The 27181-nt window shown below is 40.7% G+C and overlaps 1 protein-coding gene across 6 annotated transcripts in view; it reads right to left on the bottom strand.

Annotated features, from left to right (window-relative positions):
• The window catches only part of PCLO (piccolo presynaptic cytomatrix protein), a 402813-nt gene that overhangs the window by 357119 nt on the left and 18513 nt on the right, over positions 1 to 27181 (bottom strand). For 5 of the 6 annotated variants that reach the window (XM_037389894.1, XM_037389895.1, XM_037389896.1 and 2 more), the window contains exons 2-3: positions 18453 to 19704; positions 6714 to 8123 (exon numbers count right to left, since the gene is read on the bottom strand). In XM_037389894.1, coding sequence (XP_037245791.1) covers positions 6714 to 8123; positions 18453 to 19508 — 2466 coding nt within the window. In that variant the 5' untranslated portion in view covers positions 19509 to 19704. Of the gene's footprint in view, positions 1 to 6713; positions 8124 to 18452; positions 19705 to 25728; positions 26042 to 27181 lie in introns of those variants that run through there. The other variant, XM_037389899.1, reaches the window with a different exon arrangement.

The following is a 27181-nucleotide window of genomic DNA, read 5'->3' as shown; positions in this document are numbered from 1 at the left end:
GACAGGAACTACACATGTTAGCAGTGGTGCTGCAGTAGATATCCCTTTGGATTTCACACCATCAGTGGCCATTACCAACATCAATAAAAGCCACCTGGCCTTGCATAGGTTTATGTCTATATCTTATTGTTTGTTTCAACTGTATTTATCCATCCCTGGAGTTTTTTGTTCTGAGAGGTAATTTGGAAACTTTTAGAAGCCTGAATAAAGAAAACAAACAGCAGGTAATTAATCATGTTAATAGTGCTTCCAAAGGTCACATTATTATTTTCAGCAATTATACCAATCTTTTCCACTCCTCTAATTTTATTCCGGGGGGTGGGGGGGGGGGGGGGGGTGGGGGGTGGGGGGGGGTGCGCGTGCATGTGCGAAGATTCCCTAATTTTATGGTCATAACTACTGGAAAGAAAAAAATTAACAAGAATGCCATCTAGTAGCTAATGCCTTGAATAGTCTCCTTGCAGATCTAAGAAGCCTTGCTTTCAAATAATGTCCGAAGATCATCACGTTCAGAAGTATCTATCAAAACCTGACTGCCAAAAAATGAAACTGCACTAGTGTATAACTTTCTTTGGACCATGTAGCCCTACTGAAATGCAAGTTCAGAGAAACTTGTTAGAAAGTAAAGGTGTTTTCATTTTCCTCTATAGTGACAGGGAATTCAAACAAAACCATGCCAGGACATCTATTAATTAGCTTATCTGGATGCAATGGCTTACTCTTGGCTTTACTTCCTCTGTTGCAACTCTAAGCGTGCAAACTTGTGGGGTCTTGGAGGAAACCAGAAGACAACAAGCTTGGCTGTACCATCCCAGCAACAGCCCTGAGCTGAGGATGGCAGTCCTGAAGTCATGTGTCTACTTGCAGATCTGTATTTTGCACATAATACTATTGGAGAATGAATAAACTCAGCAAACCACCACCCCATTGTATTTGACCATCAGGAGGCTTTATTATTGTCATTATTAAATAAAGCAGCCAATAGCTGATACGCTTAATGCCAAGTAGTAATGCCTCTGGGTGAACTGTTCTCAAACACATGCCAAAATCAGGTCCCAACAGGGATTTCATCTAATGTCTGGACTCAAAGGGAAACAGAAGCCCAAAAAACACTGCTCAAAAGGAATGACTCAAGCCATGTGCAGACAGAAGTTCAGGCCTCTGGAGAATCATCAGGTCAAAGCAGGGGTGTTTTTTGGAACACAGCTTTAGCTGAGGTGTCAGAGAAGGACAGAAGCTCCTAATACATACAAGTTACCATGGACAACTCAAGCCTCTGTCTTTAACCATTTAAATACTTCTGCAAATAGGAATACCAGAAGCCTCTGCTGGTGAAGCTTAAGCCCTTCAGCCTTGTTTCAAAGGTGAATTCAGACATTAATTTATCTGCGTTAAATTTTGACTAAATCATCCATCAAAGGGCCATTCCATATTAACCCTTCCATTCCGTATATATTCAATACATGTGTTTTACAGGAAAAATGGAAGAGGCGAGTCATTCTGCTATTAAAAATATTTCTATTTTAATGTTGTTTCTATCATGCATACTGAACTAGTTAAACAGGCCTAGGACACCTTCTTTGGAGTTAAATTAATTTCATTCTGACAGACAAGAAATACAGTGAGGTTTTTATCATCTAACATGCACTCTGTTTTTCAATGCCAGATTTTATCTTTCAAAATAATAATTAATAGTAGTTTTAACATTTTCTCTTATAAAGCCTTATCATTTAATAGATAAATTTTCCATAAACTATAGTGAATGCATTGTGTTAGGCTATTACGTTCTTTATTATTTGGCTACTGTTATTAAACAATAAAAGCATTCACTTCCTTACAATCAAAATTTTAAAAGGAGCTTTAAATATAAAAGAAGAGGGAAGAGGCAAAGAAGATAAATTATGCAACTGAACAGGGTGGTTGTTTTTCTCTTTCTATCTTAAGTGCAAATTCTCCTTCACTGTGTTTCCCAGACACCATCTGTTTCCAAAAAAAACACATCACCAAACATTACAGAGGAGATATGAACTTCTAATACGAGTTAAGCCTTCCAATTTAGAGAACAGTCTGAGCTTTCTCACATAGGAAAAACATAATAGTACAGAGCTGTTAATAAACTATCAAGAGAGGCAATGGGTGTCTCCTCAGATGATGCAGTACACTGTTTTAGGGATTTTCATCAGAATCATCGATGGCTCATTACTTTACAGCCTGCCTGCATGCCTGCTTTAGGAAGTCTAAACTACATTTGCATTTAATAGCAGGTTCATTTCAGGATAGGGCAGGGGTTTTTTTGTAATTTTTATTTTTTAAGCCTCCTATTAAAGCCTGACTATGGGTGACAACTGCTGAGGGCTCACTCCCTTTGCAATTAGGTATCAATGAAAGTTTGGAAAAATAGAAACTGCCAGAATTATTTGTATCAGAGACCCACCTATGCCAGTACCCTTTCTGCAGGATTTCAGGAGGAGGTACAAGAAACCAAGACATATTCGGGTATATGACAACAAGCCACAAGAAGAAAGCTCCCTTCATCTCCAGAGAGTCTTGTATCAGTTGCAAAATGCTATTTACTGTAACTTCTAGAAGTTCTTATTGGAAGAGCAAGGTATCTCATTTTTAACCTGGTTACACTATTGAGTTTAGCATTAACACTGTACTTAACTTAGCAAATGAGTTTATCTTTTTGCTTTTCCCTCTCTCCATAGTATGTGGGGGAAGAAAAAAAAAATCATTTAGTTTGGTCTAATAAGTAACAGTGCCAAAATAAGGTATCAGAAAGGCATCTAAATTATTTTGGTTATATGCATCTGTTTTTTAAAAAGATCTATGATATAAGAATATGGCTTGGACAGGAGCCATTAAGGTCACTGTATACAGATTCCTGCTTATAGATTCCTGCTATCATACCCACCATGTCAAAAAATACAAACAATATTCTCCATAGTAAACATATTATGAAACATCCTTCTCTATGTGAAGTTGTTTATATTCTCTATTCTGATCACATCTCTTGACAGATTACATCTTTTTTAAACAAGAAATCCGTAGTAATTCTGAGATATGTCTTTTCTGCCTTTCCCCAGTCCTCCCTGTCTTCCTTCATACAAAACAATTCTCTCCTTTCTGTGGCCCCAATAATTTATTTCACACATGAAACATTCTTTATTTCCAGGTACCTTTCCAGATAATTTTATAGCTATCAGTAGACTAAAAAGTGCTTCTGTTGTTCTCTTAGCAGTTCTATTAGATTAAATCAATTAGCACACTCAAATGTACACACATTACATTTTGAGCTCTTTCTGTTCATAACACATGACTCTAAGATTTTTCTTTCTTGTTGCCCATACAGATTCTACAAATTTGGATATCTTTGTTGTCCTTAGCTTAGTTTATCAATCTTTTTTTTTATATTATTTTACTACTACATTAATTCAGCACAGGTTCTATATGCCTGACCTTCTGCCTCAACATACTTAATTACATTATAGGCAACCATCTCTGCTCCTGTGCAATATTCTGAGCAGCTTCACTGAGTTTTAAATGCACAAAATGGTCGTTGCCACACACTTCATTTCTGGCTTCAGCAATTGAGATCTTGTGCTTTGTTACTAAAAATAGAGCTGCTTCCAACTACCTGAGCTGGAAAGCTAATTACAGAGCCGGTAAACAGTGCTCCTCCCTATCGAGTAAATGGCAGAATGAGGAGTCTGCTAATGCACTGGGATGCACATGGTCCTGTGGGTCTTCAAAATCTATCAAGTGTCATTTATTTAGCCATTTGTTGCTGTTTGCTTCATGGAGAAATTACCATTTAAGTAAATAACTGTTTGTTGGATCAACAAATCAGGGAGAGAAAGAACAAATCAGCCCATTTTAGGAAAATGTATTCTAGCCTAATTCTCAGCTTGTGCAAATCAGAATAATGTCACTGAAGTAAACAGCGTATGGTTGATTTAGACTAGGCAATTCTAGTTCTCTTATTTCCTGCAGTAGAGGGCTTATTAGAGGATCGACTGTTTGCTGCAGTTTTAAGACGTTTTTTGGAAGTTATTTCTGTCCCTTACAGGCAAGAACAAACAACTGCCACTCTAAGAAAGCACCTTCTTCCCTTAACTGTGCTGTCAGCCAGATCTGCAGCACAGCACCACACTGCCTGGGAGACGCTCCCTGCTGAAAGATCTTAAGGGGGGGAGCGTCCGTGGGGTTTAGAGTCTCCTCTGTATCTGTCAATGAAACACAGGTTGCCTGGCCCCATGGGACTCATTCTTACCATGCAGGCCAACGCAAGCTTTGTTGGCAACAAGGTTTCAGCCATCACTCAGTCAATAAAACTCAACTGAGGCAACAACATACAGATAAGACATAAGCAACTGTTAGAATCACTGTAATATACCTGCAGCTCCAAAGCAAAACTATAAAATACCCACTACATTCGTTCATCCACAACACCTTCTGGGGCCAAGAGGGAATATAGCCTTCTGGAATTATTTTTTTTTTTGTTTGAATGGAGAACATGGGAATAAAAGATTTAAGTAGAAAACTACCAGAAAGACCAATTTAAAAAAGTATTTCTATTTCTCCTTCCTAACTCCTCAAAAAAATAGCGAGACAAGTAAATAAATCCTCCAAGACTGTACTCAACACGTTAGAGAAGTTTAGCAGAGGAAAAGAGTTTGCTAGTGAGTGTAAACTATTTGCTCATTATCATGTGTCTATCATGTAACAGGTATACAGTATATACAGTGCATGCAGGGACAGAACTGCTATCTGAGGTTAAATACATTATTTACACAGCTCATTTGGGAGAGGAGAGGATGAGCTCCCTCTTCTGTCTCCCATCTTCATGAAAAGGAAAGTCAGGCTGTCCTCAGCCAAGTAAACCACCTCCTGTCGTGAAGGAAAAGTGGCTTGCCAGTTTTTAGCAAAAATGATTGAAAAAAGGTAAGATGGAAAACTGGACAGAAGTGGAAATCTGTAGTATAAGGAAGAAGAAAATGCAAGAAGGAGCCAAAAAAAGAGGTAAAGAAAGGTACGAGGAAGTCACAGCTACAGAAAATCCATAGTATTTCCAGATCTGCATATTCCAAAGAATAGAAACAGAACCTTCTGACAGTTACAGTGATGGGGAAAAAAGAAACAGAGTATCAGCCGTTTCATCTCAAGCTGAAGAAATACAGTATTTCTGCACACCACCAGGCGGTCCCACACTATCACACTTAAATCAACTCAAGAAGCCATGCAGCCGGACTTGCGTAGCTGTCATTTTAGCACAGTGTTACACCAGAACTGACCCATCTTGTTTCCGTGGTATCCTATGTAGCATACTGGAGCGCCTCTGGAAAAAGGCAAAGGCATTTTTTCACATTTGAAATCTGTCTATGTGCATAAGTGTATGGGGCAGGGGGTTGGACAGTGATGGAGGAAGAGGTGTGTTTGATGGAATTCAGGGCATAAGCAGCACTGAATTGAATCCTGGCTTTCAGTCACTGATCAGTCTTCCTGTGTTTTCAGACCTTTCTCTCTGACCTAAATGACCACAGGCAGCAGACAATACATTCATCAGTTAGATAAAATGTGCTTATTATAGTAGGACAAATGCCTTTCAATGATAGTATATTCCAGAAGATAATCCACAAAAAAGAGGATATGCCGACATCAGCAATATTTTCCCTGCAACTTGGTATTTCTCCCAACATTGTTCTCACTTTAAGGCAGAGAAATTATAACCTCTAACCCTGGGAGCTATTTCTAATTTCTTCATTCAGATTTCAAAGCCTCAACATTGACGTCCACTTTCCTCATGTCCTGCGCAGGCCAACTTACACATTTAAATTACTCACAAGTGGGTTTAGGTGGTCTGGTTCTCGTTGAGCTGAACTTGCCAAATTGATAGGGCAAGTGAGATGTGCCTCCACCTCACCTTTCTGTTAAACTAGTATAAAGTTTCCAATCCCCTTGCCAAAAGATTACATGAAAGAAAGGAAGGAGGGTAAAACTGTGCAAAACTGTTGAAATTAAGTTGCTCAATTCTTTTAAACATAAATTTGCCCTACTAGATCTCTCTTGGGCAATCACAGAAAAGGCACTTTCACACTCCTTAACAAAGTGACTTTGTGAACCTTATGTTATTCACACCAAAAAATCACATATTTCACCACTTAGGTATGACTCAAACTTCAACCTTCCTAGTGAGTACATCAGCATGTGCAAGTACTCCAGAGCCAGAATGAGATTAATGGGATAAATTTAGGGATATAAATAGGAATAAATAGGGAAATAGGAAGGAAGGGGAATAACCAAACATTAACACATTCCTTCATCCAATACTTGACTAAATCAGGGACAGTGATTAAATAAGCACACGTTAACATATGATACTGAAGCATATGAAAAAGAACTTTACCTCATGGTAGACTGAAAGTACCGTAGTTTGCTGGATCATAGTAGCACCAATTTCAAGAGTGCATAACCATAATTAACTATCTGCTCTATGCCTCAAAAACCTAGCAACCAGCTACACCAGCCTCCTTTAATCTGCAGAAAATTCATCAGTACTTTCTGACTACTGACCAAGTTTCATATGACACATTTAATTTTAAAAGCCCTCAGATGACAATTCAAGAGCTAAAAATCAGCTACAGACTGGTCTCCCCAGCACAGGGAGCCTGCAGGTAGGAAGTAGAGAGTAATTACAGATTCCACCGCCTTACCTCAGCTATGTGTGGCATTGGGTTAAATCCACAGAGATTGCACACAACATTCTTGCACTCTGTACAGGTATTGAAGTTGGGGGGATCCTTAGAACCAATATTTAGTCCAGTTTTACAAAGGGGACAAGACACTTTAGGCTGGCTGGCTTTTTCTGGTTCCGACAGCACAGCAGGTTTCTTTGCTTCAGCAGGCTGAGGCTTGCTATCTTTAGCCAAACCAGGTTTCTTTTCTAAATCAGATCCTTTAGTTGTGAAAACACCATCCTCTTTTGACGGTTCTGATTTTTCGGTCATAAGAGTCTTGGCTTCTTTCTTTCCAGGAGCAGCTTTTGGAACAGGCTGAGCCTGAGCAGCCTCTTTAGGGGCTGCCTGGGTGGCCAGAGGCTGTGATGGAGGCAGTGGCTGCTTCGCTGCAGGACCAGACGGCGGGGGGGCTGATGTTTGAGAGCCTGGCTGACCTGCTGTGGAAATTAAATTTGAGGCCTGGCTGAAGATAGAAGCTCCAAATCCAAAGAGTTTCCCAGTGACTGTTTCTTGCGGTGTTGTAGGCTGAGGCTTAGGGGCATCAGTGATGCCTCCCAGATTAAGGCTGAAGCGCCTCGATTGCTCAGGGGTTTTCTGAGGTGGCTGGGGCTGCTGAGGGGCCAGCTGTGCTGACACTGCCCTGGGACCTGCCCCTGCTGGTGGGCCCTTGGGAGCTGGCTTGGGATCAGGCTTTGGAGCCGGTTTTGTTTGTAACTTCTTAGGATCATCTTTTGTTTGTGTTGGTTCGGCAGGCTTTTGAGTTTTAGCATCTGGTCTAGCACCAGGCTGAGACCCAAGCTTGGGATCTGACTTCTGCTGAGACACTTGTGGAAGCGGTTTGGAATCTGGTTTATCCCCAGCTGGATGTGTGTCCTGTGACGGCTTGGCAAGCTCTGGCTTTGGGGAATCTGTCGCTTTCTGTTGAGTCGGTGGAGGTCTGGGACCTGCCAAATCCTGTTCCGGCCCTGGCACCGCAGAGGTAGGCACTGTGTCTGCCGTAGGCTTCTGTACACTGGGTTGTTGTTGCTTCTCTTCAGCCTGCACTGGCTTGGCCTGATCAGACTTTGGAGCAAAATCTGTTTGCTGGGAGATCTCAGCAGGCTCAGCGCTAGGTTGTTTCAATTTTACAGAGGGAGACCCAGGCAAGGATGGTTGCTTTTTCTGTGGCTGGTTTTTTTTCAATTCTGCTAGCTGCGAAGGATCAGGTTTTGGAGAAGCATCTTTCTTTTGAACTGGCTGTGGCTGGGAAGATGGTTTAGCTGTTGAAGGTGGGATGGGTGTCTTCTGCTTGGGTGGAGGCAGCTGTGGCCCAGAACCAGGACCTGGTGCTAAGTCCCCACCTAATGCTCTTTGCATCTGGCAGTTTAAACACAGCCATTCATTAATCTGCAGGGGGGAAAGAAAATAATTTTACAGGATTATAATTAAGATAAAACAAGGTTAATAAAATTAGCATAATAGGCTATTCTAGTGTATGGCTTGTTGCAGTATTACAGACTTCTGTGTAAAATGGGAGGAATATTACCACTAATATTGTTTTGCGGCTAACATGCCCAATTGTTATTTTCATTCTTATCTACACTCCTGAGCCCATGCTTCTAACAACTTCACATTCAGTTTACACACAGCTGAATATTGGAGGATAAAAACCCAGCAGAATGAAAAAATGCACAGAAATTTCACAGGACCCAGCAGTGATTCATTTACAGCAATGATTTGCCAGAATAGAGAAAAAGGACAAATACTGCTAAAATAGTTTGACACATCAGCACTGCTGACAGAAAACAATAATCAGAATTAAAACAAAGTAAATGCATAATTACCTTGAAGCATACATCTATCAAGCTCTTCGTATAGCTTATGTTTTTAGTAATGGTTCATATTACAGAGCACAAGTACTGGCAGTATACATGTATCCAATGAATTCGGCACGGAGGTGTGTTAAGGGGCATCGTATATTACACAGACTTACACTTGACTACAAATTTTAGAGGGCAAGTCTTCACTTGGAATCAGTGAGGAGCTTTGCCTAAGCCCTGATGATGGTATTTAAAGAGCCATACTTAGGTTTTCCAAAATGCCTTTGTTATGAAAAGAAGTAACTACTGTATGCCTGTATACTACTTAGGAGAAGGAATAAGGCAAAAAATGTATTTACTCATGTTTCTCATCAATTTTAGTACATCGCAACTTCAAAATATTTTCTCTCCTTCCCAAGAAGTATTACATTAGAGGGAAACAATATTTTCTAGGAAGAGAGAAAAACTCAACAACCCTAAGTGGTCATCCCTACCTTTCCTTTTGTAAAGCCTCACAGTCTGAGGAAGGATCAAATAGGCTAAAGCAACACAAGGTCAAGAAGAATCACATGCCATTTTCCACATTTTCCATTACTAGCAGAAACATTATAGGCAGCAAAACCACCATTCAGAGTCCCATGTGCCTACAGCAGACACTTAAACTCTGCAGAGCTTGGTAGCTCTACTTCCATTGGTCTGTGTGTGAAAGGCAGAGCGCCAGCACTGCACGCACCACTGCGAGAAGGAAACGGTGACCAGGAGGGGACAGGTTCTAAGACTCAGATCTTTTTCCCCTAAGGGTGAAGATTTCTGGATCCTGTTTCTCACTCAGGCCTGAAATCTCTATACCATACGTCACGGGATGAATCTGGAGGTACCACCTGCAAAGAAAGATTTTGTCTGCGTAATATCAGAGCTCCCTGGAAGGGAAGAACTCTGATGTCATGGACTGAGGCGATGAATTCACTGTTCTGGTATGCTTTGGCAGACTCATATTTTAACAGCAGCAAAAATTCAAAAAGAGCAGTTGGATGCAGCTCTCAAACACAGTTATTCCAATTATTCTGATAAGCATGGTATATACGCACTCTGGAATATGAACTATTACAAACAGCTTTACAAAGAGATGCCCAAATTCAGCCCCAGATGTAAGGTCACAGTAATCGTTACCATTCATAATAATGTTGCTTTCATCTTCCACTTTTAGCGCTTTTTTTTTTTAGATTATTTAAACAATTCTCCAATCTACTTGCAACCCCTACAGCAAATGGCTGTTAGAAAGCGAAACCAACCGAAACAAAACTGGAACACATGTTTAAGATCTGCTTTGAATTATTAAAGGAATTAAATTCACAGCTGCACAGAGGACCTGAGCAGAGATTACATTTAGCTTAACTCCCATTTTGTTTGATTGGTGATCAGTTTCCCTTCCAAGTCCCTATCCAAGGGACAATTTCTTGCAATAAGTAAATCTTAATTCTGACACCTGCTATTAGATATTAGTGATCTTTGATGCCACGGATCCCAAGCTGTCTATTTTTAGACTGGTAGATAGGGTGGCTGACTGGTTCTTACTGCTAGAAGAAATCTGAAAGTGATTTCCTGTGTCCTGAAACCCATGCTGTCAAGTGCCATGATTAGGACTGTAAATCTGACAGATTTCATGCAGCATTTTTTGTTCAGATTTCAGCTACTGAAACCAGAAAGTGCTACCTTGCTAACTCACTGATGTAGAAACTATAGGCCCTCATAACAAGAAAATATATTTTATGTATTCATCAATCATAACATCTTAAAGCTTCATAAAGGCTCTACAAGTTGGGAGCCCCATATTAATTTATTCACAGTGTTTTAGTAACAACATCCATGGAGAATTATATTGAAGAAAATTATTGTACCATGTTCCACAGCTTGCCTTTCCTTTATGCATTCATAATCTTAACAGTTGATTTCAATAACAAATATGAGAGACACTTCAGTTCTCCTTATAACAAACAAAGCCTACACAACCGAAGGCAATTCAGAGCCTATTCCTTTCTGCAAAAAATGTTCAGATTTGTTCTAACTACACAAAACCAACAAAAGCAATAGGAAAACTGTCAGGGAGCAAGTGCATCGACTGGCATGCTCAATTTCTATTCCTGCAGATGATGTAGGGGAGGAAGAGAATCCAGCTTGACTCCAAGATTCCAGATGTACGTGAGAAAGAAATTTGACTTGCAGATTGAACATATTTCATACAAAAATTACTGGCACACAATATGAATGCAGCTCTCAGAAGCCATTTTTAACAGCCCTTTTGCAGAACAGAGCCACATACTAAGGCAACGGGTCTCATTCTCATTTAGACCAGTAATTTGGTGCTATAAAAAGGAACTCTTAAGATATGCATAAAATATTAACATCCTTTTACATCACCAAAGAAATGCAAAGATTTATAGAGCCTTTACATTGCCACAGATATGTAAATGGACCTTGCTGACATTGCTCAGTGATGCCCCAAAGCTTTATTGATAAAATCAGTTTCTAGTCTGAAAACGTATCAGCTTATTTGGTTCCTGACAATTTCAGAGAGAAGTGAGGACTCCAGATTTGGCTCTTAGCAGACATTTCTGCCAAGATGATCAGAGAAACATGAAAAATGAAGCACTTGACCCCATGATGTTATGCAGCTTCACGTAGGGTGGTATAATATTGTAAGAGACAAGGAACTAGATCAGAAAATCCTCTAATGCACAAAAAAGAACAACTACTATCACAAAAGAAACCGCATTAGTATGTCAACATACAACTGAAAAAGTTTTCTAAACAAGCCTGGGCAATACTAGAGACAAAGTTTTACTTCTACGCCATCCTTCCATGAATAAGTTCTCAGCTATTCAAAGTAATTACACTGAAACAAACATTTCACTATCATACATAGTATGCAACTGATCCTCATTTGACGCAAATAGATCATCACTACAAAATATTTACCTTCCTTTCAGATATCAGATGTAAAAGGCAACTAGGGAGTTTATCAGGGAACACTGACTCAAGACGCACAGAAAAATGACGGTAGGTTCTAGTCAGCAGCATGGTCCCTTGGTACCCACTCCACAAACCACATCACCAGTTACAAGCACTGTAACTTGGTGCTAAACCAATGTTTGAGAAAACTTTTTAAATAGCCATTCTAAATCACTATTTTAAAAGGTTACTTAGCTATTTTAAAACTACTGAAAACATTACTGGACTAATTGTGTTATGCAGTTATCACAACCTTAAAACATTCCACTACTCTGCTTAAATTACTATTACACATACCTATAGTTTGCATATGAACTATGACAGTTTGGGGAACTATTCTTTCATAGCTTATATAACTGGAATCATAAAGCAAAATAGCAAACATAATCTTTTGACTTTTTTTTCCCTTGAACACCAGTTAGGTGTAACAAAAAGTTCATTTTTACAGCCAAGCCCGCTTTAAAGCTTGCACAGCACAGGGAAAGAGACTTTTAAACACAGCTCAGTGCACTTCATGCTGCATCACTGCAACAAATGCTAATTGCTTTCATTAACTGCATCTAGATTTAATATACTAGAAATACGTGAATGATTACCAAAAAAACATAACTGCAAATCAAGAGAGCAGCAAAGAAAAGGTTAACACAGTTCATCTGTGCTGCACAGAGTGCATCCCAATGAATATCACCGGGATTTGAAACCGGATTATGCTGTCTGGTCAGAGCAGGGCAGGGCCATGCTTCCTGCCCAGTGATTACCCAGCAAACAGCATCTCCACATCACATGGCCTAACATAGTAGTAAATTACAGTTGCTGGGCAACAGCAATACTGGCGCAGATGGCTCACTGCAGTTGACATCTTTAGCTATGCAGATTAATTTATTATTTACTTGGGTTAAAAACTGGACAGGACAGTTTTCTGGGTTAATGAGAAAACACTCCAACATATTGTAGACTATTGCCCAATTAAAATATTGAGAAACAATTCGCCATTCATAGGTCTTTGCATCTTTCCATGTTCTGCCCCTTTTGTAAAAGAAAAAAAATTGCATAGGGCATTAATACTATTAATACATCTAATCCTAAATGTAAAGCAGAAATGTAGGCACATAGTCTTCCTCAGAGAAAGAAAAACTGTGGGAGTGTGTTTAAGAACATTCCACAGAGAGAAACAATGTTCTATACTTCCATAACCCTTGTGTTTGAGGATCTTTACAATTTTCCCAAATGCCTGTGTGGCAGTTCTAGCCAGGGGCAGAACTAAAGGAACTATATTAACTTCATTTCATCACAAAAATTGTGAATACTCTCCATTTCCATACAAATTGCAGTGTTAGTAACACTAGGACACCCCACGTACTCTTTGGACCAAACCAAGTATTTCACATTCAAATATTTCAGCCTTTGATCATTTTTAAAAGACGACTAAACAAGGCTTGTTTAAATATGCTTTCTGATCAATTTGAACCCAGACCAAACCCCACCCTCTTTTACAGAACACTTCTAGCTTTAGTTCGGCACAGTTAAGAGTTGATACTTAAATTACTACTTTGAAAAAGTTAAAAAAAGCTTTGGCTTTGGTTGTTTGGTTTTTTTTGCTTAACTCATTTCTTTGCAACTTATGGTCAGAATCAGGTCCTTAATTTTTTTCTACTTTGTTTTGCATTACTTACATAACACCTGATATCCCAATTCTGAGCTTACATAGCACGTACAGTTTCAAAGTTATTTTTCCTAGTATAAAAAAGCTTAGTCTTTGTGGCATGTCACTATCCACAGGGACAGCAGTTTTATTTTTGTTTATGTCATTTCCAGTCCATGTTGCATTCTGGTTCTTACACATTACCAATAACACAGCAGGGTCTAGACTGTAAACCACAGGGAATATTGCAATTAAATCAATACCTTCCTTTACTGTCCTGTAATCAAAAAAGATTTAATAGAGTTATTTCTATTAATAAAATTGTAAGTATAAGCAAAACTTGACTATAATTTTTGTGGTGAATCCAGGTATCTTCCTTATATTAACGGTATTTTAAATAATTATATATTCCTTTCCCGTTACAAACTAATAATAATGATAACTGAAGACAACTAATGCATTTCTGACTGCTTTAGTTACTGAAAATACGTCATGCCCAAGTATTTGCTACTGTTTAGCATACCTAGAGATGCAGGAAATTAATAAAAACAAATACAAATAGCAGAAATCACTATGAATATTTGAAACAAATCTTGGTCCTCCTAGATCAACAAAGATTGTGATATGATTGTACACAAAAATGGAAGCAGAAAGAAAGAGCAAAAAAATCAAGGCTGTAGTACGTAGAGCAACTGATAAGGAAAATTTCTAGCCCACAAAAATAACAAATTCCAACAACAACAAAAAAACAAGAAAATATTTTTAGATTGGGTTAAAAACAATTTTTCCTGTTGAATTGAAAAATAAAGGTATAAATCCGCTAAAATTTTCTACTTGATCTGAAATTATATGCTCCATTTTGGGAGGCTTGACCTTTTTTCTCTTTTTTTTTTTTTTTCTCCTCTTCTTTCCATTAGGATTAAGTCAACTTTGATACAGCCATCTTGTTTCAAAAACCAGAACCAGTACAACAGTTTTCAGAACTCACTTTGCCTCCATCCAGAATAGCTTTTGGCAAGTGAACAAATCCTACAGCAATATACACTGCTTCACATTATCTGAATGTGCAATTTTCAGCAAGTATCTAAGTAAAATTATACCTGACTCCAAGATTAATTTTAAATGGTCTCTCAAAAGCATACTGAAACAGTGGATAAAATATGGACTAACGCAGATAAAATGCATGAAAAATAATCTCTTCTAAATACTACCTAGAAGACAGGCATTCTCATATGTGCACATACTCATCAAGGGTGGGCTAATGAAGTACAGCTCACGAACAGCCAAGTTTCCAATATTAACAGCTTTAACACTGCACTTGATCATCAACTTTACAGATGCCCATCATAAAGAATGTCACAATGTATTATTACACCTTAAACCTTTGCTCAGCCTGTGTTGTCTGTACCTTCCAATAACTAGTACACAGGGGATGAAAATTTACTCCAGCTATTGAGCATCTGGACTATCATTTAGATTTAACTATACTAGTCCATGCTTTTTGCCTAGCTTTACCAAAACTACACATAAGTGTTTAACAGAAGAGATAGTCCCTCAGATGTCTTCATTCGTTTTCAGAAAGCCTACTCATCTTTCAAATGTTCTAGAAGGCTGAATGGGCTGGGGGGAGGGGGGGAGGGCTGGTTTCTGTTGCTAATGCCTCATGGGAGCAGTTTTGGCAAAATAATATTTTTTTTTAAATGAGTAAAATAAATCACTTGAGTAATAAAATAAATACACACCTGCTACAAGGTTCTGAGGTATGTGTTTGTGAAAGGAAAAGGGAATAGAGTACCAGTCATCAAACCTGTTTATATAATTTTTCCCTCACTTTATGCAACTGTTGCTAGGCAGTCATGTGCCATGGTGATGTGTGGAGTGTGAATACCTAGACAGATTAGAGAGACATATGTTACCGAGCACATTACGTATGGTGTGTTTTCTCCCTAGCCTGCTGTACAAAACCAAGATACCAACCATCCCTTTTCCCCAGCGGGACCACAATGTCACATGGTTCAGAGAAATAGTTCAAGGGGTCGGACCTTGTGGCAACACAGGTATCACTGCCTGCTCCTAGTTACACAGTTCTCTCCAGTGAGTTAAATCACGGAGCGGATGTACTACTGCATTTTAAATAGAGGTTTAAATGAAAAGAATGAATAAAAAATTTTAAAGTCAGCTCTTTTTATAATGGTTTTACAACACATGCAATCTACTTCCTGAGGCAGTTTGTAAAGCCTGCTATATTCTTTCCAGAATCGGCTAGAAATACAGAATATAGAAATTTAGAAAGATCTGTATTGGAAAAGTAATTCACTCTTTTAGTTACGAAGACTGAACTATCCTGTAAGAAACTTGTAAGAAGAATATCTTAAGAACATAGTTCAAGCAGCTGTACAGGGGAAAATGTTAAAGAACGTAAGTAATATAAATACTTTTCTAAATAAATGCCTTTTGCTCTCCTCACATCCAATTTGAAATTATTGCTTTCCAAACGGTAATGTGTTTTAACATGAGCAATAAAAACAGTGGCTATAAATGGCATGGGAAAGGCACAACACAGGATTACAGAACAATGAACCTTAGCAAAAAGAACATCAGAAAAGGTCAAAGTATAGCAATAACAGGTGAAGATCTAGTCAGTAAGTACATGGGTAAGAGAAAGTCTTTTGGTCTTTAATAAGACTTTAGGAGAGCTTCAAATAAGAGAAGCCAAAAGAAAAAACTTGCACCATAATCAAGAAAACTGGCAGCTAAGACACAAAACATTGTTTTCATGCTAGACAGGAAGAAGCGTATGAACTATTGTAAAGGAGGAATCAGGAACTTTTGCTAATAATCTAAAGATTGAAAGGAAAGGGAAATTTCAGGGTAACTCAAGTGGGAACCTTTGCAGCTGAAATAAGTTAAATTTTTGTATGTGCCAGAGCAGGTTCTATTACTTTGCTCCAACTGTTCTGTAATAAAAGTCAGATGTGATTTTCATCGTACTTCACTGCAGACTGGAGCAGGACACCCACAATGAAGTTTCAGCAAGACAGCTGGTGGTGCAAAGCTGAGCAAATGAGAAAAGTCTGAGTGGGCGTCAGGAGCTTGGAACTAATAGCAGAATAAATTAGATGTCCAATACCTTCATTTACTGAAATGATTTCAGCATGAAATAAATGCATATCCTGTGTTTATTTCAATGTATAATATGAAATTCAAATCTGCTTTTACATATGTATGTAATCAGTCTTAAATGCAGCTGTATTTATTGTCTTGAAGTTCTGAATTTCACACTTCTAGAGTACCCACTCCAAAAACTAGTCTTTATTCACAGAATTTCGAAATACTTTGAGATCTTCTTACATAAACTCTCTCAAAATCCATTTCATTTGAACATACCAAAGTTATTGACCGTTCCCATGGGAAATCTGAAGTTTTAAAAGGAAGACTAGGAGCTGCAAGAGACTCCAGGAGCACACTACAGAAATCTACAAATCAGCATTCACAAATAAATGTAAGAAATTCTGGTCTAAAAACATTCTGTCAGAACTTGAACGTAAAGGTTTCTTACAAAAGTTCCTCTTTAACACTGATCTATCATGTTTCTTGTCCGTTACACAGAAACATCTTTTTTTACCCTGTCCAGAATGACATGCTTTATGATCTTTCCTCATATAGGCCCTGATAATATAAACTTTGAGCACCTGGTTAGCTGCAGGTGTTCTGAAATTTCTGCACATGGCTGTTCAAGTCACTTTTTTCCAGTCCAAGCATTAGTGCCAACTATCTCAATTCTGAATTTCCCTAAACTCAATCAAGTGAGTACACTTCTAAATGATACAGTGGTTACTCCAATTAGTCTTCCAGGTTTAAATTTACAATTTTAACAACCAAAAATCAATAAATAATATATTCCTGGATGCAAAAAACCTGCTGTTTGTTACCAGGTACCAACTAATAAACATGTGCCTTGGAAAGAAACTTAACTGCTAGGAATGTTCTTAAATCATTGTGGTACTGACAAACAGGTTGCCCGGAGAGGCTGTGAAGTCTCCACCCTTGGAGACATTCAAAACTGCCTATGAGCAACCTGCTTTAGGTGACCTCGCTTTGAGCAGAGGGTTGGACTACATGATCTCCAGAGCAGCCTTCTAGCCTCAGCAATTCTTTGACTCAATTTAAAATGTAGGGATGTTATTTGTCAGGTTCAAAATATAGTAGTACTCTGTACTTCCTCCTATCAGCATCTCTGATCAGCTAAACTAATACCAAAACAAGACAAAACCAAGCATCCCAAACACTCCCTCTGGCTATTTATCACTAGTCAGTCTTTGGTGTCAGGTCTGCTATGCTTGACTTCCTATAAATTTATAAAAGTGTTGGTACTGAAAACGATTCCAAACTAATGTACAAATGTAAAACTAGCATATCGGGATGTATGAGAAGCTGTTCAAGCAATAAGAATGGATCAGACATTCATATGAAGCCTTGCTCCCACACAGAGCAAGTAAAGGGTATGTATAAGCACATAAATCAAGCTACTGCAAACATCAGGTTAAGTAAGTTGATTTGAAGTTCTAATATAACATTCTATACCATTTCTATGCTATACAAATACAGCAAGAATGGTGATCAAGGTTAGAAATAGTCCACAGAAATCTCTTCCTTAGCGCCCCCACAAGAATGAAATAACCTGAGTATCACCAAGCCAGAATTCATGACTCAGGCCTTCAGCTATTGAACACTGACACAGCTACAAAGCAAATCCACCCCACATCCTTTTCCAGAAAACACACCGGGGCTAAAAAGAGTAATTTCCATCTTTTTTTGCTTAGTTAGCTCTTACAGCAGCAAATTTTATTTATTTATAAACATATTAGCACGTGACTATTGTGGTCAGATTATAAACATAGCTAGCAAGTGCTTAAAATCAAGTAAAACAGCAAGTCAGTCACATTAGGGATCCTCCTCTTCTTATATGAAGAAATGGGAACACCATTCTGAGCACTGTAGAGAGCCATTACCCTTTTTTTTTCCACAATTTCACCCCTTTTACTCATTAGTAATAATATAAATAAATTTGTATATGTATAATATAAATATAATTATATTTTTAACAAACCACAACTCCTGAAAAGCGTTATCTTTTTTCACCGAACTTGTTAAGGCCTTCAGTGATCGTGACGATACCCTATAACACACCAGACGTTTCAGCAGAATGAAGGTAACCTTAATTTTGCACTCCAAGTAGGGAAGGTTAGTTTCAAAATGACTCACCTCTGTCAGATGAGGATTAGGGTTGAACCCGCAGAGGCTGCAGACGACAGTGTGACACTGGGTGCACGTGTTGTAATTGGCCTTTTCTGGAGTGTGTAGCAGCAGTTCTGTGGTTGTGCAGAGAGGACAGAAGGTTTTCTTGGGGGTGGGCTCGGCGGGCTGGGCTGCACCAGCTTGCTTTTGCTGCGACGGTTTTTCGGGCCCCGGTGGCTGGCCTGGTGGTTTTGTAAGTCCCGGGGGCTGTGCCGGGGGCTTTGTGGCCCCTGCAGTCTGAGAGGATGGTTTTGTAGGCCCTGCCTGTGGTGGCACTTGTTTTCCATGCCCTGTTGGCTGTGGAGGTGGCTTCCCAGGTCCAGGCTGTGATGGTTGTTTTGCAGGTCCTGTCTGCTGAGCAGATGGCTTTTCAGGTCCAGGTTGCTGAGGCGGCTGTCTTGGAGGCCCCGTTTGCTGGGAAGATGGCTTTACAGGACCTCCTTGCCGTACCGACTGTTGAGATGGTTGTTTTACAGGTCCTGGCTGCTGCAACGATGGTTTTGTGGGAGGTGGCACTTGGGATGATGTTCTAGTGTTGTCTGGTTGCTGTGGCAATGGTTTTGTTGGGCCCGATGAAGGTTTTGCAGAAGTTTGTTGTTGAACAGGCTTCACTGGTTCTGATGGTTGGGGCTGAGATTTTTGTGGTCCTCGCAGCTGGGGTGGTGGTTTCGCTTGTTCTGGCTTAGAGTCCGCTGGGTGACCGGGGCCTGGTTTCTGAACTTGTTTTGGTTCCCCAGGCTGCTGCTGAGGCACTGGTTTGGAAGACTCAGTTTGCTGGGGGGTAGGTCTGGCAGGTCCTTGTGGTTGAGCAGCTGGCTTTGGAGACTGCTGTTGAGCTGGATGTTTTGCCAGGCCCCTCTGGTCCTCAGGTTTCCCTTGCTCTTTCTGGGTAACTTTTTGTTTCCTACTGGCTTCTTCGTTGGCTGCATCTGAATCTGATATCAAATCAAAAGGGTTGAATTTGTTCACAACCGAAGTAACTGCACTCAACGGATTGGCTTCCGAGAGAAAACTGGGCATCATACTTGGCTTCTGGTCTTCTTTAAAATCTGTCCTGGACTTTGATTCCCTTAGACTAATAGAAGAAGGGCTCCGTCCAGGTGCCCGTTGTTCTGTCTTCAGCGCATCCACTGTTCTGCTCTTACTTAAACTTGGTGGTCCCGGATCTGGAGGCTTACCTGGATGCCTGGGATGGTGACTTGTATCAAGCTCAGGATGTCTGCAGACAGAAAATGTGATAAAATTAAAATAATGAAAAGCACTAGAGAAATGTGATCAAATCAGACATATCAGTGACCCTGGAAGTGCTCTGGTAACACTGTGAAGTTTCTCAGGTGCTTAAGTGCTTGCAAGACCAAGGCTTACAACATAAGGTGCATACAAAAAGTATTTAAGTAAAAATTATTGTTCTTTAAAAGCTTATACAAGTATTCATTCACAGACTGATCTATTATTTAGAAACTAATTTAATATGAAAACAATGTTTAACCAGACAATTTCTCCTCAGAAAGCTACAACTTGCTATTTTACCTAAATCCAAATGACTAACTCTCCACTCTATCCCTTGGGAGACAAACACAGGGAGACAGAGAAGACTAAAAGAAACAGAGGTGTCAGAAAATTAGCCAATCAAAGCACAGTCGTACAAGACTAACACTGCACAATACACAATGTTTATGTACTTGTATTTTGGCTACTTGTACAAAATTTGGATATATTTACAATTCAATATGCAGCAGGGATTTAAACTCCTAAAAATCCAGGTACGTTAAGGAGTATATGCTTCTTTTTCAGGTATCTATTTTGCCACCCATCCACTCACAAATCAGAATTTTCAGATAAAACAGTTGCCAGTTCACAGAATTACTCCTGAAGCTTGGTGGGTTTTTTCCTTTTTAGATAGAACTACTATAGAACTTCCTCTCAAGCATCACCCCAACAATTCACATTGCCCACCAATAAAAAGAAAATGTCTCATTACATAGGGATTTTTCCCAGTTCTCTAACAATAACATTTTGCTGTGTTTTCATATAGAAGAAAATAGAAATAAGAATGTAGGAACCAAAATCAGGATCACGTCTTCTTACATGGCATGGGATTCTGCTTGTTGTTATACTTAGCAGCAGCTCAAGGAAATAATATTGTATTCAATGCTATTGCTAAAGGACGTAGTAAAATATTCTATTCAGTGCTATCACTGTGCTTTTGCTGGAAGATATGGTGTTCTCTTCAGCCTCACAACAGTGTTGCAAATATAAAATTTTCTGATTTCTCTTTGAGAGATCCAGTTAACGGTGATCTTGGTTTTCCAGACATGACATTTCTTGAGCATTCATGACCAAAATAAACAACTACTCATTACATGTAACTGTATTCCTTAACTAACTAAATAAAAATTCGCAAAATTCTGTTTAAGATTTTTATCAGAAATCTGCAGAATTACATATAGCAGGCACATGGAAAAATGTATTCCAGCCTGTTAATGTTACCATGGGGTTACTATTCTGGTTTACTATTTCTGATCAGTATTTAGAGTTTCCATTACATGCTTAGCAATAGCAATATAAAAGGACAGAGCTAAGTGGTAGCCATTTCTGTGCTCATAATTCTCACAACATGGGATTTTCTCACAATCTCATATCTGATTATTATTTTTTTAATTAAAAATTTCCATATGAAATGCTCATTAAGGACAAACTATTTCCAGCCTTCCAAAACTCCATTTACCCTTCCCCATTCTTATAAAATTATGCTTGTAAAAATTACAGGTGTGTTTCCACTGGCATTAGCGAACATTAACTCATTATTCATAAAGCAGGTAATTCAGAAAAGCCCAATGATAATCCAATTCCTTCAAATAGCTGGCATTTTTGCTTGTTAAAGGAATGATTTTATACTGTCTTTAGCAAGCAGGTAGGTCTACCTGCAGTTCTGTTTCTTGTATTTAGATAAGCACTCTAGGCTTGTCTGAAGTGATACTGCTTACTAAGTGAAATAATTTCAAGTAGCCTGTTGGAGCACTCTAGTGCATGTCCAGCATTCAATGTTGAAAGTGTTCAAAATGTTGGAAAGCTTCATTCAGCAATGCCAAGAGTGACAAGGGGAAAAAAGAAAAGGATCAATGGTACTATTAAAATTCAGGTCAGAAAAAAGGGTACCATGTCCAAACTTATAGTGTGAAGGTGGAAGAAGAAGAAAAAAACCAACCCAAACCTAAAAGTTTTTTTAGAGATTGAACTTGGACATGAACAATAAGTAACTGTGGATCCCTATTGGAACACAGCTCTCCTCCAGCTTCCATTTTTATCAAAATAATGCACACCTTAAATTTCCACCTAATCAGATGTCAAGACTTGAAATGAGATTAAAACCCATGAATCTAGGAAATAAACCTAGGTAATTCTGCAAGGCTGCTGGTGTATTCTGAAGAACTGACTTGTCATGCCTTTATACATAACAATGTTTCTAACGGAGCCAGAGCGTGGTTAACTAGTGGAAGAAAACACCTTGAAAAGATAAGCTCCTTTAGAAATGTTACCTTTGTCAAAAGCCAGGACCTGCTCCATTTATTTTTAGGTAGCTGGAGGCTGAAGCTTTCTTTTCTATAACTATTTTGCAGCCAGCTATGAATTGATATTGAACAATTTTAAATAATCTTAAATAATCTGTAGAATCAGAAATCCTAAAAAAAAAAATAAAAAAATCTTGCCTTTATTTGAGAAGAATTTTCTTATTTTTGAACCTTTTGAATCATGAAAACCCCACCACTGTTTTAAAATCTTCAATCCAGACTCAACAAGCAAAATCATTTAATCCTCCCTCACCTAATTCTTTTCTTTGTGCTGCTATCTTTCTCCTCACTTTGGCCCTGATTCACAGAGCTCATCTTTATTCATTTACATGAATATTACAGCCAAATCAAAGCTTACTTTGGAGTCAAAAGAAGATTTAACAAAAAGACTATTAGTCTAGTTCTTGAATGCCATATCTATTAAAGAAGTGTTTAAAAAGGCATGGGATTTTTTTCTATTCATCAGTAAAAACAGTTTTAAAAAGAAGTGCAATAACTACACAACTCCAAGATAGTTAGATCTTTTCAGATCTATGGACAAGATATGTATAAACTTACGCATACCCCTAGTGGCTAATTATTTTAATTTGTTTTAAGAGTGATGGGATTAAGAAAAGTACGTATTTCTTCTGGAAAATACATCATAAACATACTTTAGAAGTGTAACACTTGATAAGACTTCTTACATTTCCTCTCAAAATGCAGAAAATTTCTTTCTGTTTATGTCTGTTGTGAACAACTTAATGAACTCACACACCCCCACCCAAAAAAAAAAAAAACGAAAAACCAAAAACCCACAAACCAACCAACCAAAACACCCAGCCACATTAGACAGTTCATATATTCATTTTGGTCACATAATACTTTCAGATGATGTGGAACAATTAACAATTCCTCAGCAAGTGGACAGTGACACAGTTACAAAGTCATTCAGTGAAGCTAGAATGACTGGAACTTGCTTACAGATCAACTGTGTGCATTTCAGCTACACTTCCTAACCAGGAGTTTTCTGAAAACAGGTAGTTAAAGTAGAATAGAATGATTTCCATAGGTGCTAAGCATCCCAAACTGTGAACGTTTTATTCTCTAGATTCCAGTCAAAGAAAAAAAAATAAATAAATCAAAAGTTACATTTGATTTAGGCAGTTCACTTCAGGTGCTCTAGGTCTAAGTGCTTATATTAAAATGCATAATTATTAATTGCATCTATTTATCTATTGCATTTTTGAAGACTTAAAAGCTCAAAGACTACAGAAGTCCTAGAAGCTACAGCATGTGTTTTATGGTGGTAGAGGTGCAACTATGTTTCCTGGTACTTACTATTAAAAAGTCTGTAGTTGCAAAAATTGGTACTTCAGGAGATCATCAATCATGAGAAATTTGTACACTTTAAGACTTGGACTACTTTGGGAGGGGTATGAATGCATTTCGAATAAGACATAATTATTAGCCTCATGGGTAAGACTGGATAACAGCTCATGTTACAATGGAAAAATCCAGTTAACGACATGAAAAAAACTAACAGGCAATGCAATAGGAAACACTGTCATAACGCAAGGCTATATAAGCTGGAAGCCAGAATTCCTCTTTTGGTCACTACTTCAGTCACTTAACATTTGGAGCGGCATAACCACACTAAGAAAAAAAGAAAAAGGAAAAAAAAAAGCGCTGTTGAGAACAACAGTTGTAGAACATCAGTTAAGAGGTATTTTCTACATCTGAGTTCTTTAGCCACACCTAAACTAAAAAAGAAAAGATTGAAGCTGAGGAATCTGAGTCTCAGCAGGCTAGTTCTTTACTTAAATTGAAGTCTGAAAGAGGCTGATCCTTAGTCCTTAGAAAATTCTTACTCCCAGGGTTTGGATCATGTTCTTAATAATTATTTCCATCATTCTTGGTAGATTTCAATAGCAAAGAGAGAAAGTAAAGCCACAAAATAAGTGCAGAGGTAAGTAGTAACCTCATTATTGGGGTGACAGGCACAAAGATGCTACGATAGAAACTGTTCCAACCCCACAAGAGAAGCTAGTTGATAGAGTATTGCACTGAATCTTAAAATGTCAATTTTGACTAAAAGTTAAAAGGCTGTAATTCAAAAATACAGAGTGCCTTTAGTTCAAATGGAGAGTGAAAGTATGGTATGCTAACAAGATCAAACTAGTTTCTGGTATCATGTTTGTAGGAAAGCAGCCATTTATAAATGCAGAAATATTCACACTGCAATGAGTTTAGCCTCGTCTAAAATCCTAGAAGAATATTTATCTTACTTTTTACTGGAACATTAGCATGAAACAATAAACTTTCAAAGTCTTTGTGTCTTTGCTCATAGACTGTTATACAAAAGGGAATTTTGAGTTTAGTTTCACAGAACTAACCAATATCTTTTCTTTTTCCATTAACATCTACAGAAGCTGTGTAGAGCCCTGAACTGAATGGAAAATTATATTTTACATACAGTGTTAATTCCTGCTTAATAATTATGCAAGGCAATATTGGCAGATTGGATTTCCAGTTAAAAAAAAAAAATGGAGACCATCATCTTGGGTATAATCCCAATGACTTCAGTAGTTTGCCCAAGGATGAATCTGGTCCCACCCTCCTCGCTTCTCTTCTTCCAGAATTCACTTATATAAACCTGATATTATATAAACTCAATATGCATTTATCTAGGGCGAGATCAATACACAAGAGCCATGCTGAGCAGTCGGTCGAGGAGGCTCCTTTCAGCATCCTCCTTCAAGACAAACACACCCGGCCCCGGAGACGAGAGAGAGCAACGGAGCCGCCGGCCCCGGGCGGCGGGCAGGGCACGGCGGCGGTTCAGCACCACGGACAGGGGCAGGGCCGGCACCGGGCGCGGAGGAACGGGCTTGTTGCACGTCGGGCAGGGCATTTACCAAGGGGCAGGGCAACGGGAGGGGAGGAAATCACCCTAGCCCTAGCAGATGCGCAAGGAGGTAAAGCCATCACCCTCCGGAAAACCGAAACCCGTGGCAATCAATTTATTTTGCCTCTTTCCCCTTTCAATACAAAAGGAAAGAAGAAAAAAATTGAGAAGAAAATTGATGGGGGGGAGAATGGGGGGAGATAGACTGAAAGAGCCCTCCTCAATGCATGAATATTTAATTAAGCCAAATGGTAGTTGTAAAGGCTAAGAATTGGCAGAGTAACGGCTAGCAAATACATTATGCCCCAAAAGCTCTGAAAGATTCAACAAGAATCTCTCTCTCTCCAGAAAGAGAAGCTTAGAGACCCCATCAGCCCCGGGGAGAGCTTCCCTGGCTACTGTCTGAGCTGTGGGGCACTCCAGCCCCGTAAAACACACGCACACATACAGAAAACCCAAACGTTGCCTGCAAATCTTCCCCCTTCCTCGGCACAGAAACTGCCCGTGCTCCGGCTCGGTGCGAAAGCGAGGGAAGGGGAGAGGGCGCAGCCCACCGGCACCGAGGACCGTCGTTATTATTAGAAACCACCGGAGCGGGGACCGCCGGTGAGTGCCGGCTCCGTCCCGGTGCCCCCACTCGTGCAGCCGCCCCCTTCCCTCCCTCAGCCAGCAAAATGCAACGCCCGCTCCCGATGCTCGTACTGCGCCTCGCCCCCCGCCCCACCGCAAGGAGACGGAGAAGGGGGAAGGGAGGAGCGGGAGAAGGGAGATTTTCCGTGCATGCCTTTGCATGGGAGGCGGCTCCGCGCCGGCGAGGTTCCCTCTGGGCAGCCCCTGCGCCCTTGACATGACAGCGGCGATCTGCCTCCTCTCCTCCTCGCTCAGCTGGCTCAGGTCTGCCTCCACCCCAGCCGGGACCAGGCGCTGCAAGGGGGCCGCGGAGCCGCCGCCATCCCCGGCCGCCGCCGCCCCTTCGGGGAAGGCGCCCAGCCCCTCGCCTCCCTCCAGGCTCGCCTCGTTGCCCATGGCCGCCGCCGCTCCCCGCTCGCCGCCGCCGCTCTCGGGGGCACACCGGGCGGGGGCGCGGCTGGCCGGCGCGCAGCGCCGCTCCCCAGCGGGCGCTCAGGGCTCCGCGGCCGCCGCCGGGGCCGGGCTTGCTGCCTGCCGCCGCGGCTGCTGGCCGAGTGCGGCGCCGCCGGCCGCCCCCCGCGCCGCTCCCCGCCGCGCCGCAACGCGCATGCTCCGGGCGCCCCCCACCCGCGCGCCACCGCCCCGCCCCGCGCCCCGGCCTTTAAAGGCGCCGCGCGGGAGCGGGGTGGCCACCGCCCAGGGGGTGCTGCCGCCGCCGCCCGCTCTCGGGCCCCCGGCACGGCACGCTGTGCTCGCAGGCAGCCGGAATAAGACGGAGACCGGCTCGCCCGGAACGGGAGTAAGGGGGGGCTGGAAGGTGTGTCGCGAGGGCACCCACCGAGTGACAGCCCCCCCCCCCCAGCAGAGCCAGCGGGGGCAGGGTGCTCGGGGCCGTTGGCGGCTGAGTCTTCACTGTCTCTGCGGGTGGAGATTTCCCAGCCTCTCTGGGCACCTGTGCCGGGATCTGACCGCCCTCACGATGACTGGGTCCAGTATGCCAGTGTGGTTCCAGGACTGGTGAGCCCCACGACTGGCCACAGGACCCCTAAGGCAGGCTCGCCGCTGCTGAATATATGGAGAAGAATCGCTGCCTTTCGCGAGCTGGCTATGCTTGAGGTAGCCCAGGCCAGCCTGCTGCTGGTATTCCTCATCACGCAGCATCCTGCTGAAGCGCAGTCACCACCTCAGCCACCAGAGCTGCCTTGGGGCCAGCCTGCCCTGGTGTGTGGAGTTACTCCTTCCCAGGTACAGGGCTCTCTGCACTTGCCTTTGCTCAACTCCACCAGGTTCCTGCCAGCCCACCCTCCTGCACACCAGGGGCCCTGCAAGCAGCAGCCCTGCCTTCCAGAGAATCTACTGTTCAAGCTGGCATCCTCTGCAGACTTGCCGAGGGTGTATTCCATGCCTTTGCTCGCATCTTTATCAGAGACATTGAATATTATTAGTCAGAAAGGTACAGCTAGTAACATGCCACCAGCTGGACTTGAAACAACTAACCACAACCCACCTGAGCCTGATAGTTCCGTCTATTTTTCACGCACAGTACAGGTCTCACTAATTTGGCTATAAGGATGTTACAGTTGATTGTGCTGAAAGCCCAATGGAGT

This window comes from Falco rusticolus, chromosome 5, assembly GCF_015220075.1.
Source record: "Falco rusticolus isolate bFalRus1 chromosome 5, bFalRus1.pri, whole genome shotgun sequence".
In the NCBI taxonomy this organism is placed as follows: domain Eukaryota; kingdom Metazoa; phylum Chordata; class Aves; order Falconiformes; family Falconidae; genus Falco; species Falco rusticolus.
The sequence above is the reverse complement of the archived record's forward strand: the minus strand, read 5'-3'. Positions and strand labels throughout refer to the sequence as shown.